This window comes from Equus caballus, chromosome 13 (genome assembly GCF_041296265.1).
Source record: "Equus caballus isolate H_3958 breed thoroughbred chromosome 13, TB-T2T, whole genome shotgun sequence".
Lineage (NCBI taxonomy): Eukaryota > Metazoa > Chordata > Mammalia > Perissodactyla > Equidae > Equus > Equus caballus.
In genome coordinates this window covers 4,320,255-4,339,698 of record NC_091696.1, presented here as the reverse complement: position 1 = coordinate 4,339,698, position 19,444 = coordinate 4,320,255, and the positions used below count along the sequence as shown (strand labels likewise).

At 61.8% G+C, this 19,444-nt stretch overlaps 1 protein-coding gene across 2 annotated transcripts; it reads left to right on the top strand.

The window, feature by feature from the left end:
- Positions 1-13,872: 13,872 nt before the first annotated feature.
- Positions 13,873-17,598, top strand: ACTB (actin beta). Of its 2 annotated transcripts, XM_023655002.2 has the most exons (6): positions 13,873-14,337; positions 15,064-15,192; positions 15,308-15,547; positions 15,996-16,434; positions 16,520-16,701; positions 16,833-17,598. In XM_023655002.2, the coding sequence occupies exons 2-6, from the start codon at positions 15,070-15,072 to the stop codon at positions 16,974-16,976; spliced, it is 1,128 nt and encodes a 375-aa protein (XP_023510770.1). In that variant the 5' UTR covers positions 13,873-14,337; positions 15,064-15,069; the 3' UTR covers positions 16,977-17,598.
- Positions 17,599-19,444: the final 1,846 nt, after the last annotated feature.

Here is a 19,444-nt window from a genome sequence, read left to right as displayed (position 1 = left end):
GGCCCCGCCACCCCGCAGCCCCCTGCTCGGCACCCCCCCCCCCGGAAGACGGGAAGTTCGGGGAGGAAGCTGCGCGCCGCGGCCCGCGGGCCGGATGAGTCAGTGCGCTGCGCGCCCCGCCGCCGTTTGCCTTTTAAGGCGGACTCGCGGGCAGCGGACGTGGCCTGCCCGGGACCCACCCGGCGGAGGGGCGACGGGGACGGCGGGCCGGGGGCTGGGAGGGGACGCTCCCCACGGGCCCCTCACTCCCCACCCTGCCCTGAATTGACACGGAGGGACACTGGGCCCGGAGAGGGGCGGAGACCTGCCAAGGTCACATAGCACGGCGGGGTGGAGCCAGAAGACACCCAGAAGCCTGCTTCCCAGCTCAGGGCCGGGCCAGAGATGACTCACACTCTCTAGGGGTGGGGAGGGAGCGGCGGGGCTGCATTTATTGAGCACCCACTGTTTGCCTCCACCTTTCTCTTCCTCGCAGCAGTTCTGCAGGGCGGGCGGGGTCGGGCCCAGCTCAGCCCGGATGCGGGCTCTCCCGGGAGGGAGGGGAGCCGCTGCGCCCCTCCCCATTCCCTCCCTCTAACCGGCCCGGCTGGGCGTAGTACTTTACATTTACACAAATTCAGATGAAAATCGTCTTCCCCGTTAACAGACGGGGAAACTGAGGCCGTGAGCAAAAGTAACGTACCCAAGGTCACACGCGAGCTAAGCGGCAGTGCTGGGCCTAATTAAGTGTGTCTGGGAGCAGGTTCCCCAGTCCCTGGAGGTATGAAAATGCACGAGCACCGCACACCAAGGAGAGTTCCTGTGCATCTGTTCGGCGCTGAGTTGCAAGGGGACCCTCGTGGCACGTTTGCATTTTCCCGATGTCCTTCAGCGCCCAGCCCCGCAGCCCCTAGCCCTGCCACGCTGCCTTGGGCCCTGTCAGGGTCAAACGCGAAAGAGGCACCGAGCGCGTGGCGCACGGGGTCGCCTGGAGCCGCGGGGGGGTTGGGGAGGGGGGTTGCGAGGCCGGTCGGCGGGGGGGGGGGGGGGGGGGGGGGGGGCACGGTCAGGGTCGCGGTCGGGGGGACGGAGCAGGGCGGGCGAGGGAGGAATTTGCAGAGAGCCGGCGCTGCGCTGCGCCCCCGTCCCCACCCGGGCCCCAGGCAGCGATCCGGGCAACCCCCGCGCCGACGCCCCCTCCCCGGCGGGCGGGCGCTCCCAAACCTCGCCTTTTATGGAGAGGAAGTGGGGCCAAGTGGGCCGGCCGGCCCGAGGGGCGGGGTGCGGCCCGGGCCCGCGGGAGCCTGGCGCGCTGGACACGCTCGGGGCGGGCGGCCACCTTATCTCCCGGCCCGCGCCCGGCCCTGGATGCGGGAGGCGCCGAGGCCGCCGGCCACGTGAGCGAGATAATGTCCCCCGCGCCCGCCCGAGGGCCGCACCCGGGCTGGAAGGGCCGCGGGGAGCGGGTCTGACCATCGCCCTGGGGCCCCCGGCAGTTACATCCCTAGGAGGCCCCCCCCCCCCCCCCCCCCCCGCCCTCTGATGAGCTCAGACCTAGACACCCCGGTCCCCCCAATCTGGGAGAGTGGGGGCCTCTGTCCTGCACCCCGGTGCCTGGGCCTGGACCCCTTCCCCCTCAACTTTCAGCACCTCCAGCCCTGGCCACTCGGTGAGAGGAGAGCTGGGATGGGCTGTGCAATTCTGAGACCCCAGTATCCTGCCCCACCCCGAGGTCCAGAGTCCACCGGGGGCCCTGGGAGTCCAGTCTGAGGCCACTGGGCTCCATTAAGTTGTCCCAGGTATTCCCAAGGGAGGGCCCCCTGAATGGCCTGTGACAGGCTGTGTTCCTCCCAAGCCCCCCCAGAACCTCGCAGGCCCTGAAGAGAGTTGCCAGGCCTGAGGAGCTGATCGGCAGGGCCTGAGGGCTGTAGTCCAGCTCTTCTGCAAGGGCACCTGTCACCTGCTCAGTCACCTCCATCCTCCGGGGGTCAGCAGGACCCGGCCATGAGTCTGACCCAGCCCTTCCTCACAGAGGTGCTACTGAAGGTCTCTAGGCCTCTGTTTTTGGACTGTAAGGGCTGGCCGCCCCCTGCCCCCAGGCCTGGGACGGTGGCTCAGTGGGAGGGTGGGGGCAGGGAGGGGCGTACCTGCAGATCGCTGAGCTGGAAGGCTAGCACCACACCCAGTGCACCCTGGGGAAAGGTAGCTGTCCTGATTAGGCCTAGATAATGCCTATAAGTGGCCCCAGGATGACAGGGAGAGGCAGACTCCAGCCCTTGCCCTTTGCCCTGGGGAAGGGTGACTTGGGGGGGCCTTGGGAGTGGGCTAGGGCTTGGCCAGGAAGCTCAGCTCATCTGCTGATCCATGAACGCTCTCCTCCTCCCTACGCCCTCCCCCACCCTCCACCAAAGCCAGCCAAGGCAGGAGCCACAGAGAGACCACTCCTCCCCACTTTTTTTTTTTTTTGAGGAAGATTAGCCCTGAGCTAACATCTGCTGCCAATCCTCCTCTTTTTTTTTTGCTGAGGAAGACTGGCCCTGAGCTAACATCCATGCCCATCTTCCTCTACTTTATATGTGGGACGCCTGCCACAGCATGGCTTGTCAAGCGGTGCCATGTCCACACCCGGGATCCAAACCGGTGAACCCCGGGCCGCCCAATCGGAACGTGCAAACTTAACCACTGCGCCACCGGGCCGGCCCCTCCCCACTTCTTCCCTGGGAACAAGAGCACTAGCGAGCAGCTTCCAGCCCAGCAGCCCCGTGCGGCACTTTTCTGACCCCTCAGCACACACTCTGGTTTCATCCTCCTGCAGCCCCCAGCAGTTTGACCCTCCTTTTAACACATGAGAACATCAAGGCCCAGGTAAAGTGACTTGCCCAGGGTCACAGACATGGCAGACGTCGCCCCATCTCACCATCTTCCCCTAGTCCTGTGTGACCTCGGGCTGTCCCCTCCCCTCTCTGAGCCTCACTTGTGATTGGGGGAACTATCAACCCTGACTCATGGGGCAAGTGACACCGGAGTGAGCAGGACAGGGCCTGGAAGGGCATCTGGCCAGGACAGGACAGTCAGTCCCAGCTGGGCGCTCCCCACCTCACCTCATCCAGGTGAGCACTTGTCCAGGTGAGCCCAGCCCTGTGCAGGTCCCCCACCTCGACTGTTGGCCTTGGTCCCCACAACTATAAAGCCGTGTAGCTAACACGTCCTGTCTACCTCTCCTGGTTGCCATGGGAACAATCAAAGTATAGAGCATCAGAAAGGGGAAGGACCATCACAAGCAGGGGTATAGGGCGTTATTCTCCTTACTATTATTATAATGATCCTTTTAATTCTAGTATTCCTAATACAAATGCCTCCTTGGCCAGAGGCCAAGGAAATCTGAGGCTACAGTTCTTTTCGGAGCCTCCTGGGCCCTTTCGTAATACAGGGCCATCTGCTGAAGCATCAGCCTTGGCCCTGCCCCTCACCTGCTCCGACACCCTCTATGGCTACCCGTCACCCTCACAGGACAAAGTCCCAGCTCCAGAGCCTGCACCCAGCCCTACACTGTCCTCCTCTGAGGACACACCTGCCCCGGGCATTGTGGGTGCCAGCTAATCTCTAGACTGACGCACTCGCCCACCTCCTGGCTGAGTTTCAACGCTGGGTGACCCTCCAGCTCGCTTTCCCTCTCTGGGGCAGGGCTGAGGCTGATGAGGGGAGGAAGGGGCACCTGACCAGCTTTGGGGGAAGAGAGCACAGAGGTCCTGCAGCTGCCAAGCGGGAAGCCTGGTTCAGAGTTCCAGCTCCGGGCTTCCCACAGCTTCTTTGGCAGCCCCCATGCTGGGCCCCAGAGGCTGGCCCAGGAAACGCGGGTCTGCAGCTGCCTGTCCCTTGTCCTTCTGGGCTCCAGAATGCAAGCTGAACCCGGGTGGGCGAGCCCAGGCGCTGTCCACGCCCACCTCAGTCTCCCCATCTGACAAGGGGCCCTGAACCCAGGGCCCAGTACATTCCTCCCGAGCGGGAAGGACTCAAGGCCCCCTCTGATCTCCTGTCCCCAAGCTGTGTCCTGGGAGGGAGCACAGACAGAAAGGTAGGCAGTGCTAAGAGGGCGCCCCCAACCCCATGCCCACCCCCACCCCCTCACCCAGTTGGGCTCTTTCCCAGTTGAGGCCTCCATTTACTTTACAGGGTGTTGGCCAGAATGGAATTGGTGTTGGGCCCAGATCTCCCCACCGAGAACTTTCCAGACTCAATTCCCCAAGCGCCCAGCCACATCAGATGTTTGCAGTTCCCCCTAGCACACCCTTCTGTCAAGCCCTCCCTAAATTGTCTCCTTGGTGGACTCCTATTCAAACTTCAAGGCCCAGCCAAAAAGACCCCTCCTCTGGAAAGCCTTGCCAGACCCCCAGGCTGGGTTGCTGCCTCCTCCTCCGGGCCAGCCCCTCGCATATTCAGGATGTCAGACAGTTGCTTCCCCTGGGGGCCTCTGGAGAAGGAGCCTGGAATCTGACCCATGAGTGTTATCAGACTGGTGAGTCAGCTGCAGCCCAGAGACCCAAGGACTTCCTGTGACACCCAGCCTACCCTACACCCCTCCCGCCAAGCGAAAGCCGACATCCGCTGTAAGGTGTGAGCCCTGAGCCAGCTGGCCCAGCCCCTTCCCTCCCCAGGTCTATTCCTCACCGGCTTTGGCAGTCCTGGGACACCATTCCTGCCAGAGATGTGCCCACACCCTCCTGGGACAGGATGCTCACGCCCTCGAGAGACAACGCATCCCATCCTGCTGCCTCTGTCCCTTCCCATAGAGGACCGGGCCCTCCTTCCTCCTTTCCTTCCAACCAGCCTTCCTTCCTTCCTTCCGTTTGCAGCTGGAAGCTGAAATCTTCCCTAATCTGGGGATCCGCAGTGACCAAACCAGATGTGGTCCCCGCCTGTGGAGCCGCGAGGGAGAGCAGCCTGTAATCACACAGACACATCTAATTATCAACTGCGAGGAGGAGGACAAAGAGGTGCAGGAGCCCTCGCCTAGGAATCAGGGAGAGCTTCCTGGAGGTGGTGATGGGTACACGGAGCCCTGAAGGATGAGCAGAACTTAAAACAGGCAAAAAAGATGTGTGTGTCGGGGGAGCATCCATTACAGACTGAGAGAACAGCAAGTGCAAAGGCCCTGAGACAGGCAGGAGTGTGATGCTCTAAGGACCAGAGGCCAGCGTGTCTAGAGTGGGAGGTGAGGCTGGCGGTGGGGGCCACACCCCCAAACTAGCTGCCGTCTCAGGAAAGTGCACACACCCTTAGTGTGCGGCTACACGAATTGCCACAAACTGAACACTCTCGTGTAACCAGGACCCAGATCAAGAGACATTTCCAGCTCCCAGAAACCTCCCTCCTGCCCTTGGCAGCCGCTGCTCCCCAAAGGGCGCCCCTCTCCTGAGGCCACAGCAGACTCACTCCCTCGTCCCTGAACTCTAGGAACTCAGACTCACAGAAGCTGCTCTTCCCTGCCTGGCCTCTTTTGCTCCACGTTACGTTCGCGAGGTGGCCCCTGTCGATTTATTCCATCGTCTGCACACACCACGACTCGTGTGTCCATCCTGCTGTCGATGCGCATTTCGGGGATTTTGAGTTGGGGGTATGACGAATGCATGTGACACAAATATATATTATAGACGGGTGTCTGTGAACATTCTCGTCCAGGGTTCTTGGTGGACACATGGTGTCATTTTTTTCTTGGATAAAGACCTAGGAGTGGAACCACTGGGTCACGTTTTAAGAACATTTTGAGGGGGCCGGCCCAGTGGCGCAGCAGTTAAGGTGCACGTTCTGCTTCGGTGGCCCAGGGTTCGCCGGTTCGATCCCGGGTGTGGACATGGCACTGCTCATCAAGCCACGCTGTGGCAGGCGTCCCACATAGAAAGTAGAGGAAGATGGGCATGGATGTTAGCTCAGGGCCAGTCTTCCTCAGCAAATAGAGGAGGATTGGCAGCAGATGTTAGCTCAGGGCTAATCTTTCTCCAAAAAAAAAAAAAATATTTTGAAAAGTTTTCCAAAGTGGTCGTGGAACTCTGCGTTCTGCCACCAGCGGATGCAAGGTCTGGTGGGGTGGCTCCGCATTGTCAGTGCCACTTCGTCCTGTGGGTCTTTCTCATTTCGTCCATCCGGGTGGATTCTCGGTGTGGTTTCAACCCGAAGCGCCCGGATTTAAAGTGCTCATTCGAGTCTGTTGTTGCCCCCCCCGCCGCCCCAGTCCTCTCCGTCTTGCCCAAATGCTCTGCCAGGTTCTCTGGTGGAAAAACAAGGCAGAAGGATGTGAAGGAGAATGGGGCAGCCATGGGCTCCCTCCCTCTCACCACCCGCCCCTCTCGGGCCCTGCGCTGTGAGTGACAGGCATGGGGACTGAGGAGAGGCCATGATTTGTCTTGTGGGCTCACACACACACACCCCCAACACTTCCCTCCTCCCCCTCCCCAGTGAGCACCTTCCTGTCCTCTTTTTTTTTTTTTTTTTTTTGAGGAAGATTAGCCCTGAGCTAACATCTGCTGCCAATCCTCCTCTTTTTTGCTGAGGAAGACTGGCCCTGAGCTAACATCCGTGCCCATCTTCCTCTACTTTATATGTGGGACGCCTGCCACAGCATGGCATGCCAAGTGGTGCCATGTCTGCACCCAGGATCCGAACCAGCGAACCCCAGGCCACCAAAGCAGAACATGCGCACTTAACCGCTGCACCACCAGGCCGGCCCCCCTCCTGTCCTCTGTCAGAGCCCCTCCCCTGCTGTAGCCCCAGCCAGCAAGCCTGGAATGGAGAGGAGGTATCACGGCCTTCATGTCACAGAGACAGGGCCAGAGGTCACCAGCGTGCAGCCGCCCTGTGCCTGCTCTGGGCAGGCCCCACCTGAGCATTGCTGTCCACTCTCCTGTCCTCTCCCTACAGCTCTGTGGCGCAGGTGAACCCTTTGCCCAAGACCACCGACACACAGCGGGCTCAGCTGTGTCCTCCCCAGGGACACAAGCCCTCCGCAGTCCTGCTGCCTCCTGTGTGCCAGGAACCACAACGAGCCGCCTGGGCCCTGCGCTCTGGGGTCCCTCGGCCCCCAGAGAGGGAGCAGCGGGGCCTCGGGAGCAAGAAGGGGAGGCAAGGAGGGTCCCCCTCACTGCCCAGGCGTGGCCCTGCACCCATCCTGGACAGACCAGCCGGGCCCTCCCAGCAGCACACATCATGCAACCCCTCAGCCCTCCAGGCCTGGCTCTGGCTTGCCACGTGTGCTGTGTGATGCTGGGTGAGCCTCCGCCCGTCTCTGGGCCTTGGTTTCCCCTTTGGTAAGGAGGCAGGTGGTGGCCAGCTCCCAGAGTGTCTGTGACGAGCCCCCAAAAGGCCCAGAAGGCCCACTCAGATGGCACCCTCCACACATGGTCTTGCTACCCCTGGCGGGCTAAGAGTGGCTGAGTCACTTTCTGAGGACGTCCAGTGGGTGAGTGACAGAACTGAATCCTACTTAACACAAAGTCTGAAAGCGGTTCAGAGCAGGACAGGCCAGGGTCCCCAAGGACATCGTGCTGGGCTGGCCATTCTGTGGGGCCTCACGGCCGGGGGAAGATGCTGCCTTCCTGCCCGGGGTACCCCACTTGCTCTGGGGCTGTCCTCACCCTGGCTCCCCTAAGAGGGCACCACGTGGCCCCTCAGCTCTGCGCACAGTGGGCTTATTGCTAAGTGCTCCCTGGGCCAGGACCGACCCCCCAACCTTGTCGTAACAAGTTCTGGGTCACTGCCGTGCGCACACGTTGTCCTCAGGCACACCTATGTGGCCCCCTCACTGTCACCCCCAATGCCACCAGTCTCAACAGCGAGGGTGACAATTAGCCCAAATTACTCCCTAGTGACTAGGAAAGTGGAGGGAGCAGGGCCCTTCTTGGGGGAGGGGCAGCCTTGGTTGCTGTCCCCGCCCCCCGGACAGAAGCCACCATACCAGGGTGACCTTCCCCGCCTGACCTATCAAATGCGAGCCCATGAGTTCGGGGCCTTCTCTGGGCTCTCCCAGGACCAACCTCACGGAGTCAGGACTGTCCCCAGCAGACAGCACAGGCCGGGGTGGGTGGCCCTCATGGCCCGTCCCCTGCAGCTGGCATGGGGCTGGGCCTGGGGGAGCCATCAGGATGTGCAGGCTCCATGGCCGGCTCAGGTTCCTGGCCAGCCCAGCAGGCGGCTGAGATTTCTGGACAAGGAGGGCCTGGTTACACGGCGACGCTGGCCACCGCCGATCAGGTTTCTGCTTGGCTGGGCCCCAGCCCCCACGGCCAGAGGCACGGCACCTGCTGAGGAGTGCCCCATGTGGAGCCCGGTGTGCACCCTGCAGCCAGGCAGGGTGGCTGAGCGCAGCCGTGGAGCCCAGCGTTGCCACTGCCCACTCTGACCCTGAGTTTTTTTTTTTTCTTCTGAGGAAGATTAGCCCTGAGCTAACTACTGCCAGTCCTCCTCTTTTGGCTGAGGAAGACTGGCCCTGAGCTAACATCCGTGTCCCTCTTCCTCTACTTTATATATGGGATGCCTGCCACAGCATGGCTTGCCAAGCAGTGCCATGTCTGCACCGGGATCCTAACCAGCGAACCCCGGGCCACCGAAGTGGAACATGCGAATTTAACCGCTGTGCCACTGGGCCGGCCCCTTCTTCTTCTTCTTTTTTTTTGGTGAGGAAGATCGGCCCTGAGCTAAGATCCATGCTCATCTTCCTCTATTTTGTACATGGGACGCTGCCACAGCATGGCTCGATGAACAGTGTGTAAGTCCACGCCTGGGATCCAAACCAGAGACCCCCATCCCCGAAGCAGAGCACATGAACTTAACTGCTATACCCCCGGGCTGGCCCTGAGCCTCAGTTTGCCCATCTGGAACATAGGGCTAAGAACAGCCAGGCCCTGGACTCCCAGGTTTGGGTACATTCGGGCAATAGTGTGCGATTAACTGCAGGGCCAAATCTCGCTCACACTGGTCTCAGTTTGGCCATCTGGGAAATGGGGAGATTCCGGCTTAGCCGGCAGAGGTGTGGTGATCACCCTGGGAGGTGTCGCAGGCCCCGGGAACGGTGCCTTTCCTTGTCCTCTCCTGGGCCGGTCGGGAGCCTGGCTGTGCCCGGAGGTGGGTGAGCCCGCTGAGTCAGCGGCCGCCCCGCCGCCCACCTGCGCTTTCCCACACCTCCCTCCCTTCTTCCCCTTTCACTTCCTCCGGCCCTCCCGGAGGGGGTCTCCCCCAAGTCCCGGGGTTTTCTGAGCCCCTGGGCCAGGCAGGCCAGTGGCAGGGAGAAGGCCACCCAGCCAGGAAGGGGTTGAACCCTAACACTGACCATGTTCCTCCTTGCCCGGCCCGGGCCTGGGACTTCAGAGCCCCTGTCACTGCCTGCTCCTGGCCCCCTGGGTGACAGATGCCCTCAGCCCTTTTCCACAGCTTGGGGACAGAGGCCTGCGGTGCAGGGTCTGCAGGGCATGCCACTGGGCTTCAGCCTCCACTCTGGGCCCTTCCCGCTGGGCATGCTGGCCAATACCCCCACTCCCCGAGGGCATTGGGCCAGGAGCCTCCAGAACCCCACTTGGCCCGGACTTGAAGGTGCTGCTGACCCCTCCCCACTTGGTCGAACACGTCGCCCAGCTTCTCAGGCCCTTGTCTGGAAACCGGAGAGGCCCGGCCTCCCAGGGCTGCCTTGACCTCTAGGTGGCTTTGGGCCGGTCACTGCCCGATCTGGGCAAGTTGGCAGGGCCCAGGTGATGAATGGGCTTCAAGAACCTCCTGGCTGGGGGGCCGGCCCGGTGGTGCAGCGGTTAAGTGCACACGTTCCACTTTGGTGGCCCGGGGTTCGCCGGTTCAGATCCCAGGTTCGGACCTATGCACCACATGGCAAGCCATGCTGCGGCAGGCGTCCCACATATAAAGTAGAGGAAGATGGACAAAGATGTTAACTCAGGGCCAGTCTTCCTCAGCAAAAAGAGGAGGATTGGTAGCAGATGTTAGCTCAGGGCTAATCTTCCTCAAAAAAAATAAAAATAAAAAGAACCTCCTGGGACCACCGCTGTGGGCAGGCCTGTGAGCCCCCCATACCCCTAGCCTGCCTGGGAGGGGCTTCAGGCCCTGAGGGACCCTTTCCCTCTCTGCTCTCGGGGTCTGTCTGGTGGCCTTGGTTTCTCATCTGGAGAATGGGGACAACTCGCCCTCCCTGCAGAAGGAAGGGTCCGGAGTAAGAAGAAATGTGTGTGGAGGGGGAAGCCCGGGAGCCTTATTTTCTGTTTCTGAGAAATTCAGTGACACGAGCTGGACTGGGAACTTCCCAGGAGGCCACCGGCCTTTCTCTGGGTGCCCTGGGGACGGGAGAGAGACGGTAGTTTTTAAGGAGTTTTAAAAACTCTCCCAAGAAGTGTCAGGAGTTCCCAGGGTCTCCGGGGCTGGGATCCCCCTGGGTAGGTGACTCTGTCGGCAGCAGGGGAGGCCCAGGGCCGCTGGGAGAGCCTCTGGCTCAAGGCCGGACCTGGGTGGGGACCGAGGCCCTAGCTGCTGCCCAGGAGAGCACAGAGGGCCCGACCCACCCCTCCTGCCTCCAGGCCTCCCTTCGGCTGGCTGGCCACCTCCTCAGAGAGGCCTTCCCTGACTATCCTGAAGGGGCTCCCTTCTTCCCAAAGAAACCCGCCGCTTCCTTTCGCGTGCGTCGGAACTCGCGCTGACGTCTTCCTAAGGGATCACACCTGCTTTATTCAGGGTGATGCTCAAAACAGTGCCGGGTGCTGGTCCGCTCTGGAAGCATGCCTGGCTGGTCGGTGCTGGTGTGTCGGATGCAGGAGCAGTTTGATCCAGCAGGGCTGTGCCCTTGCTGTGCCATCCTGGCTGGGCTGCTCCTCGTCTCCGAGCAGGAGAGATGCTGCAGTTGTGGTAGAGGAGGGGAGGAAGTCATGGCAGGCTTCCTGGAGAGGGCAGCCCAAGAGCCAGCCCTGGAGGCTGAGGAAAAGGAATCCTGAGGTCCAGAGTCTCCTCTGGAGACCACCCTGGGAGCAGGAGAGGAGGGCGGGGAAAGAGGTGGCAGGAGAGAGCAGGCTTGGGGCCTCAGGACCCATTGCTGTGTGACCAAGGGCTGGTGGCTGTCCTCTCTGGGCCTCAGGAGATAAGCGCTGGGGAAGGAGGTGGGACCAATTGGAACAATTGGACCAGCCTTTGGACCCAGTCCTTGGGGACACTCCAGGGACACTTTACCCGGGGAGGGGCAGTGTGGGGCCTCCGGGGGGCCCTTGCCTAGTGTTCTCACATCGGACTCTGGGCCCTGGGTACTTTTCCAGTCCTGCCTCAGTGTCCTCATCTGTAGACAAGGGGTGCGTGTGCCAGAATGTCTCGTCCCCTCATCCCTCAGTCCCCCTCACTGAGCCCTGACCCTGTCGGGGTCTCTTGCCCTCCTGGAGCTAACAGTCCAGGGGGCGAGGTCTCCTCCCCTTCCACCCCATCTCAGTTTCTTCCTCTGAAAAAGGGAGTTTGGGGTCCCCACCTGGCAGGGCAGCAGTGGGGCCCCACCACCCCGGGCCATGCGGCTGGGGGGCTGTCCTGGAAGAGGGCGAGAGAGAGGTCCTTTGGGATGGACGGTCCCCTGGCCTGGAGGCCTTGCAGGGTGGGGGAACCGCAAGAGGAAAAAACAGCCCCAGAGAAGCAGGTGAGGTCGCCGCCTCATTGGCTGAGCGGCTCAGGGCTCCTGCGGGCTGCGGCTGCCCCGTTGACAGCTCCAAAAACTCCCTTCCAGGGCAAAGTTCCCAAGCGCAGAACCTGTTCACTTCCTCTCCCGGCGGCCCCGCCCCCTGCCCCCGGGCTGCTCCACTTCCTCTTTCCTCCTCCGCCTGCTTTCTCCCCTCCGCTCCTCCCCTCCCCCAGGCTTGCGGCCCAGACCCCCCACCTCCGCCCTCCATCTTCCCAGGGTCCTTTCCGAGGGCTGAGAACACCCAGGCGATCACTTATTCATTCAACAGAGCAGGGCCCTGGGAGGGTACGGTGGGAGGAGGTGGATGTGACAAAGGGCTCACAGTCTGGCAGGGGAGGCTGACTTATAAATGCCGGCCAGTGCAGTGCTTAAGTGGCAGGAGGGTGTGTGTTGCAGATGCTAAAGGGCTCCCCCAAGGAGGGGCCTTCCGGGATGGGCCTTGAAGGATGCATAGGAGAGCACCAGGAAATGGCTGCTGCCACACAGAGGGCCAGAAATGTTCCAGCCCAAGGTGGGGTGGGGCTGGTGCTCCTGACCCTTGGCTGGCCCCTGGTTGAGAAGAGGTGAGCTGGCAGCACAGGTCCTGCTTGGAGACCAGGCCTGCTCTCCACCCCACGGAGCTGCCTGGAGCCACCCCTGGGCCTCCCATGCCTTGCCTTGCAGCCCTGGTCCAGCCTGCCAGCACTCCAGCAGGCTCAGCGAACAGCCAGAAGCAGCCGTCAACGACAGGCAGCAAAAAGGGTCGCCCCCCACCCACCCCCGCCCCTGAATCCCAAGGCAGCTGGCCACACGCCTACAACTGAGAGACACAAGGGCAGCGACAGGGGCAGTCCAGCCCCCGGGAGGCAGGGAGTGGACGGGCCAGGAGCTGCGGCAGTTCTCTGGGAATGCCAGCGTGTGGCTCTGAGTCTGCGGGCCCTGCTGTGCGCCGGGTGATGGTCACTCTTCCCACCTGGCTGTGGCCTCTGTCTGCAACTTTCAAAGGGCTCTGCCACCAGCTTCCTACAGTGAGCCAGACCAAGCTACAGCTTCTCAGGCCATAGTTCCCACATCCATATATGGACTGATGGGTGACTGGTTTCAGCACACACTCAGTGAGCGCCTACTGTGTGCTGCTCTGTCCCTGGGCAGGCCGGGACCGGCACCTGCCTAGATGGCCCTTCCCCCCGCCTTCCTGTGACAAGTCACCACCTCTAAGAAGGTGCATGCTCCTCTAGGCTGAGCCAGATGCCTGTCTGGGGTCCCAAAGCCCCTGGGCTTCCATCTGCTGCACCCTGGTCCCTGGCAGCCACCACCTGGGTGCAGGCTCTGCCTGCCAGACTGGCAGCTCTTGGAGCAGGGAACCACCCAGGACATTCCTGGGCACCCAGGTCTCACCCAGTGTTTGGCAGAGAGACCCAGGGTGGGAAAGGGTGACAAGGACAGGGTCTTCTCTGAGGGCAGCTGGCCTTCAGTTACGGTCCCTGCTGCCCCACCCCCTCACCCTAACTCATCTCCGGTGCACTGAGTGTCCTTCCCCAGTCCTTGGCAGCCTCCAGATGGGCCAGGAGGGCAGTTCAGCTGTGGCTACACATGATGGACAGATGATGGGGGGGGGGGCCAGGGCTGTGCCACCAGCTCTGCCTGCTTGCGCCCAACAGTGCCTGGCAGCTGCCTGGGTCACCGGCTACCGGCCCAGGCCTGGCCTTGCTGGGTGTGACCAAGCAGCCCCCAGAGGCAGCCTGGCTCCATGGGAACATCTTCTGTGCCCTACAGAGCCTCACCTCTCCCCAGATGTGAGGCAGGGGAGGCCTGGGGCCCTTTTCACAGGGATCTTCCAGCCACCGGCCCCGGGGACCTGCCCTGTCCTTGGGGACGGTGGCCCTGAGGCCCCTGTTATGTGGCTACAAGCTCTTTGACTCCTCCAGGCTACACCATACTCCTCAGCCACAAGTCTCTGAGTAGCAATGCCCCCCACTTAGCAAGTTGAACGCCCCCACTTAGCAAGCTGAGCAGCCCAGCCAGAGGCCCCCACCGCGGGCTTTCCGGGCAGTTGAGCCAATGTTGGCACGGGGGTTGACTCCCTGACCACCCCTTCCCCGACAAGGACTCAAGCATGCACCCACGGGCGGCCAAGGACCCTCGCATCCGTGCAGACCCCGGCCCAAGGGGCGCTCCCTGCTCATGTGACATCCACACCCCGAGGATCCTGGGGTAGGGGACTCGGACAGATGGCAGGCCGGGTGCAGGGCCGGCCACGCGGGGCTGGACCGAGCACTGCCCAGCGGGGCGGCGGCCCCGAGCGCGCACCCTCGAACCGCAGGCCCAGCACCCAAGGGCGGCCAACGCCAGAAGTCTCTCCCTCCTCCTCTTCCTCAATCTCGCTCTCGCTCTCTCCAGTCCATCTCTCCCCCCCACCTTTTTTTTTTTTTTTTGCAAAAGGAGGGGAGAGGGGGTAAAAAAATGCTGCACTGTGCGGCGAGGCCGGTGAGTGAGCGGCGCGCGGCCAATCAGCGCGCGCCGTTCCGAAAGTTGCCTTTTATGGCTCGAGCGGCCGCGGCGGCGCCCTATAAAACCCGGCGGCGCGCCGCGCTGCCACCGCCGACACCGCGTCCGCCCCGCGAGCAGAAGCCCCTCGCCCTCGCCGCTGCGCCGCCACCGCCGGTCTACACCGCCCCCAGGTAAGCCTCCGGGCGCGCCGATGGGGCCGGCGCCGCGCCTCCTCCACGCAGCCCGCGCCCCTCCGCCGCGGCCCGCTGCACGGCCTCCGGGGCCGGCGAACGGGCTCCTGCGCTCCAAGCTCGGGGCCGGGCTGCACTCGCAGCGCGCGCTGCCGTCGGGCCGCGGCGGCCGCGGGGCCCCTTCGGGGTAGCTGGCTCGGCGCGCTCCGCCGGGCGGGCAGGCAGGTGGGCGCGGCGCAGTCGCTGGCCGGCCGTCCGGCCGTCCGACCGGGTGGGGGCTGGGGGCCACACTGCGCGTGCGCGCGCCTGTGCGCGTGCGCGGCGAGGCCGGGCGGGGCTGGGCGCCGGAAGGGGTGGGGTCGCCGCGGCGCGAGGGCGCCTGCGCGGACTTCCTCGCCGCGCCGCCGGCTGGGCGGGTGTGGCGGTCGCCCGCCCGGCGCTTTTTGAACGGGGCGGGGCGGGGCCGGCGCCCGGCGCTCTTTGAACGGGGCGGGGCGAGGCGGGGCGGGGGCCTGGCTTCCTGCCGCGCGCCGCGGGACCGCCTCTAGCCCGCCTTTGCCTTTTATGGTAATAACGCGGCCGGCCGGCCCGGGCTTCCTTTGTCCCCGGCCGGGGCGCGCGACGGCGCCCCCTGGCGGCTCGAGGGCGCGGCGCGCCGGAAGTGGGCGGGGCGGGGGCGGGGGCGGCCCCGGGACCCCCGGCTCAGCGCCCACTCGTCCCCCGCAGCTAGCCATGGATGACGACATCGCCGCGCTCGTGGTCGACAACGGCTCCGGCATGTGCAAGGCCGGCTTCGCGGGCGACGACGCTCCCCGCGCCGTCTTCCCCTCCATCGTGGGGCGCCCCCGGCACCAGGTAGGGTGCCAGCCTCGCGACGGGGCGGGCGGGCGGCTGGGCGTCCTCTCCGGGGGCTCCCCGGGTGGGGATCGGGGCCGGGCCCGTGCTCAGCGCCTCGCCCCTCCCTCCGCAGGGCGTGATGGTGGGCATGGGCCAGAAGGACTCATACGTGGGCGACGAGGCCCAGAGCAAGAGGGGCATCCTGACCCTCAAGTACCCCATCGAGCACGGCATCGTCACCAACTGGGACGACATGGAGAAGATCTGGCACCACACCTTCTACAACGAGCTGCGCGTGGCCCCCGAGGAGCACCCCGTGCTGCTGACCGAGGCCCCCCTGAACCCCAAGGCCAACCGCGAGAAGATGACCCAGGTCCGTGCGCCGCTGGTCCTCTCCCGGCGGCCGCCCCTTCCTTTCTTGCCCTTCTGTGCCCACGCCTTTTGCTCACTTGTCCTTTTTTCTGCCGTTCTCTTAGGACTTTCTTCTCTGGCCTGAGCCTCCTTTGGAACTCTGCAGGTCCTATTTGCTTTCTCCCAGATGGCATCTTTTTCTGGGTTTGCTTCTCTGTCTAGGCGTCTAAACTGTAAAGTGCTGTGGGTGTAGGTACTAACACTGGCTCGTGTGACAAAGCCCGTGAGGCTGGGTTACCATGGCCTTGGAGTGTGTATTCAGTAGCTGCACAGTAGGTCTGAAGTGAATCCCCAGCCCGGGATCCCCAGCACTTTTAGTTGTGTTCTTTGCACTCAGCATGTCCCCAGTCTGGCCCCGCCGCCCCTGGTGGCTTCCCGAGCGTGACGTGGCTCCCCTTCTCTCCCTACAGATCATGTTTGAGACCTTCAACACCCCGGCCATGTACGTGGCCATCCAGGCCGTGCTGTCCCTGTACGCCTCTGGCCGCACCACTGGCATCGTGATGGACTCCGGTGACGGGGTCACCCACACTGTGCCCATCTACGAGGGGTACGCCCTCCCCCACGCCATCCTGCGTCTGGACCTGGCTGGCCGGGACCTGACGGACTACCTCATGAAGATCCTCACGGAGCGTGGCTACAGCTTCACCACCACGGCCGAGAGGGAAATCGTGCGTGACATCAAGGAGAAGCTCTGCTATGTCGCCCTGGACTTCGAGCAGGAGATGGCCACCGCGGCCTCCAGCTCTTCCCTGGAGAAGAGCTACGAGCTGCCCGACGGCCAGGTCATCACCATCGGCAACGAGCGGTTCCGCGCCCCCGAGGCCCTCTTCCAGCCCTCCTTCCTGGGTGAGTACGGCCTCCGCCTGCCCCCCTGCATGGGCCACTCCTGGGGCCGCGCTGGGAGCTAAGTCTGGCTTCTGCTTTCCCTCAGGCATGGAATCCAGTGGCATCCACGAAACTACCTTCAACTCCATCATGAAGTGTGACGTCGACATCCGTAAGGACCTGTACGCCAACACAGTGCTGTCGGGTGGGACCACCATGTACCCAGGCATCGCCGACAGGATGCAGAAGGAGATCACAGCCCTGGCTCCCAGCACGATGAAGATCAAGGTGAGCACCTGCCTCGTCTGTGCTGACTTGGTCACTTGAAGTGTGGCCGTGAAGGGCACCGTCGTGGCGTGGTACCAGTGGTGTGTGGTTGTGACATCCAGGGTCCTCACACTGTTCTGTTCTCTCTGCAGATCATTGCGCCCCCTGAGCGCAAGTACTCCGTATGGATCGGCGGCTCCATTCTGGCCTCATTGTCCACCTTCCAGCAGATGTGGATCAGCAAGCAGGAGTACGACGAGTCCGGCCCCTCCATCGTCCACCGCAAATGCTTCTAGGCGGACTGTTAGTGCGATCCACCCTTTCTTGACAAAACCTAACTTGCGCAGAAAACAAGATGAGATTGGCATGGCTTTATTTGTTTTTTTTGTTTGTTTTTTTTTTTGATTTTTTTTTTGATTTTTTTTTTTTTTTTTTTGGCGCTTGACTCAGGATTTAAAAACTGGAACGGTGAAGGTGACAGCAGTCGGTTGGAGCGAGCATCCCCAAAGTTCTACAATGTGGCCAAGGACTTTGATTGTACATTGTTCTTTTTTTAATAGTCATTCCAAATATCGTGAGATGCATTGTTACAGGAAGTCCCTTGCCTTCCCAAAAGCCGCCCCGCGTCTCCCGAAGGAGAAGGGCCAGTCCTCGCCCGAGTCCACACAGGGCAGGGTGACAGCATTGCTTTTGTGTAAATTATGTAATCCAAATTTTTTTTAATCTTTGCCTTAATACTTGTTTTTTTGTTTTGTTTTATTTTGAATGGTCAGCCATTACGGCCCCCCTTTTTATCCCCCAACTTGAAATGTATGAAGGCTTTTGATCTCCCTGGGAGAGCTGAGGTGCGGAGGCAGCCAGGGCTTACCTGTACACTGACTTGAGACCAGTTCAAATAAAGTGCACACCTTAAAGAAACCAGGCGCGGCTCCGTGGCGTTGCTGGGGGTGTGGGAGAAGGGTGGGGCAGCGGCCCAGCTGTTCCTACCTCGGGGTGTGGGTGGGGGTGGTAAAGTACATCTGACCCCTACCTTGGAGGAGTTAATCCTGGCCTCTTGGTTAATCCTGCCTCCCTTAGTTTAAATGGGTTCCCTGACCTGGCCCTTTCACCTGTTCCCTATGTCCCCCCATTTCTTGTTGGCTTCTGAGACCTAAATGCTTCAAGAGTGGAGACCCTGGGCTATGCAGGGGCCTGGTGCTTGGGACCTCCTGTGAGTGGAGGCAGGCACTTTCTCTGGTGTCCTCTTGGCATGGGGGGCTGGGAAAGTGGGGGCTCCCAGGCCACACCCCTTTATCTTCACTTTTACATCGTCCCTCCCTCAGGCTCTGCAGGTTTCAGGGTTGGCAGAGAAGGCTCTAGTTGGCTGAGGTCTGGACTCTGCCTGTTGACGGTTTCAAGTGCAGGCCTGGCCTATTATCTCCCAGGACCCCGCTGGGGAAGGAGCTGGCTGCTGGAGTGCGGGGTCAGCTTGGGACTTGTGCAGCACTCCAAGAAGGAAACCGAGCCTGGCCTACCTTCCCTCCCCTACAAGCTGTGATTGACACCAGCAGGGAATGAGGAAGGGAAAGTGGGCGAGGCCCCCCATGAGGGATGTTGCCCCCATATCTCCAGAGAGTGAGAGGGGGAGAAACTGACGCCAAGCGATCCAGACTTGAGCCCTTGAGGGGACACAAGTAATTGTACTGTTAGTGTAGGTGGTTATCTTTGTGGGGAAGCGACTGTTTAAGATGTTTAAGTCGTGCCCTGAGCTCACCTGGGCAGGTTTTCCTAGTTTAGTACATAAAACACCGCTGTAGGGGCAGAGCATGTTCTGTTCCCGGGGAGTCCTGGCCCAGAGAAGATGGGAGAGCAGCAGAGCGCCCAGGACGCTCTGTGGCTTGCCCCCACCCACCCCCTGCTGTCTTAGAGGCCCTGGGAAGCAGGGTCTGTGAAGGGCAGTCCCTCCTGGGCCAGTTGAGGGTCCGACTCAGGGGAGTTGGTGAGCCCTGGGTTCTGGGAGCCGCAAGTTTCCACCTTGGGCCACTAATCATTCTGCAGACATTTATTGAGTGCCCACTGTATGCTGCGCTTGCGGCTACTGAGATGACCTGGGCCCAGAGCCTGTCCTGGACAAGCTGTCAGTCTGGAAACAAAGACCTCGTTTCCTCCCTCCCTCCCTCTCTCCCTTCCTTCCATCACTCTTTGTGCCAAGGACTGGGGGTGCAGTGGACAGGAACCAGATGTGTCTCCTGCCCTCATGAGGTGTCTAGTTTAATGGGGAAGACAACAAATATGTAGGCAAACGAGCAAATAGACAATTACCAGTTGTGATAATAAGAATGAGGAGCAGAGGCACTGTGTGATAAGGAATCCCAGATCGTGGGGAGTTGGAGATGCTCATTATGTCGATGGTGGTGATGGGGTCATGGGCACAGACATACCTCAAAACTCATCAAATGGCACCTCAGTAAAGCTGAAAAAAAAGAAATACAGATAAAAAAGAAAAAGCAATCCTTTTGCCTTTTTTGAACAAAAAGTAATGAGTCATCAATCTGCCTGACTGGAGGGTGGGGGGTGGGGGAACCATCGCTCTTGAGCAGGGCTTTCCCATGGGAGGAATGCTGGAGCTGCCAGGGAGACCAGTCCCTTGGCCCGGTGGGGGTGTGGGCATGGGCATCTCCGGCAGAGGCGTGGACTGACCGGGGACAGAGACCGAGGGACTGGAGACACACCTCCAGGGAAGAATGGGAGGGCGTTTGAAGCTGGCCGCCTTGGGAAGTCACGT

Excerpts from the sequence above, each read along its gene's own strand:
- ACTB (XM_023655002.2), top strand. The coding sequence starts at position 15,070 with ATGGATGACGACATCGCCGCGCTCGTGGTCGACAACGGCTCCGGCATG. Across the intron at positions 15,193-15,307 it reads TGGGGCGCCCCCGGCACCAG|GGCGTGATGGTGGGCATGGG; the intron begins GTAGGGTGCCAG and ends CTCCCTCCGCAG. Across the intron at positions 16,435-16,519 it reads CTTCCAGCCCTCCTTCCTGG|GCATGGAATCCAGTGGCATC; the intron begins GTGAGTACGGCC and ends GCTTTCCCTCAG.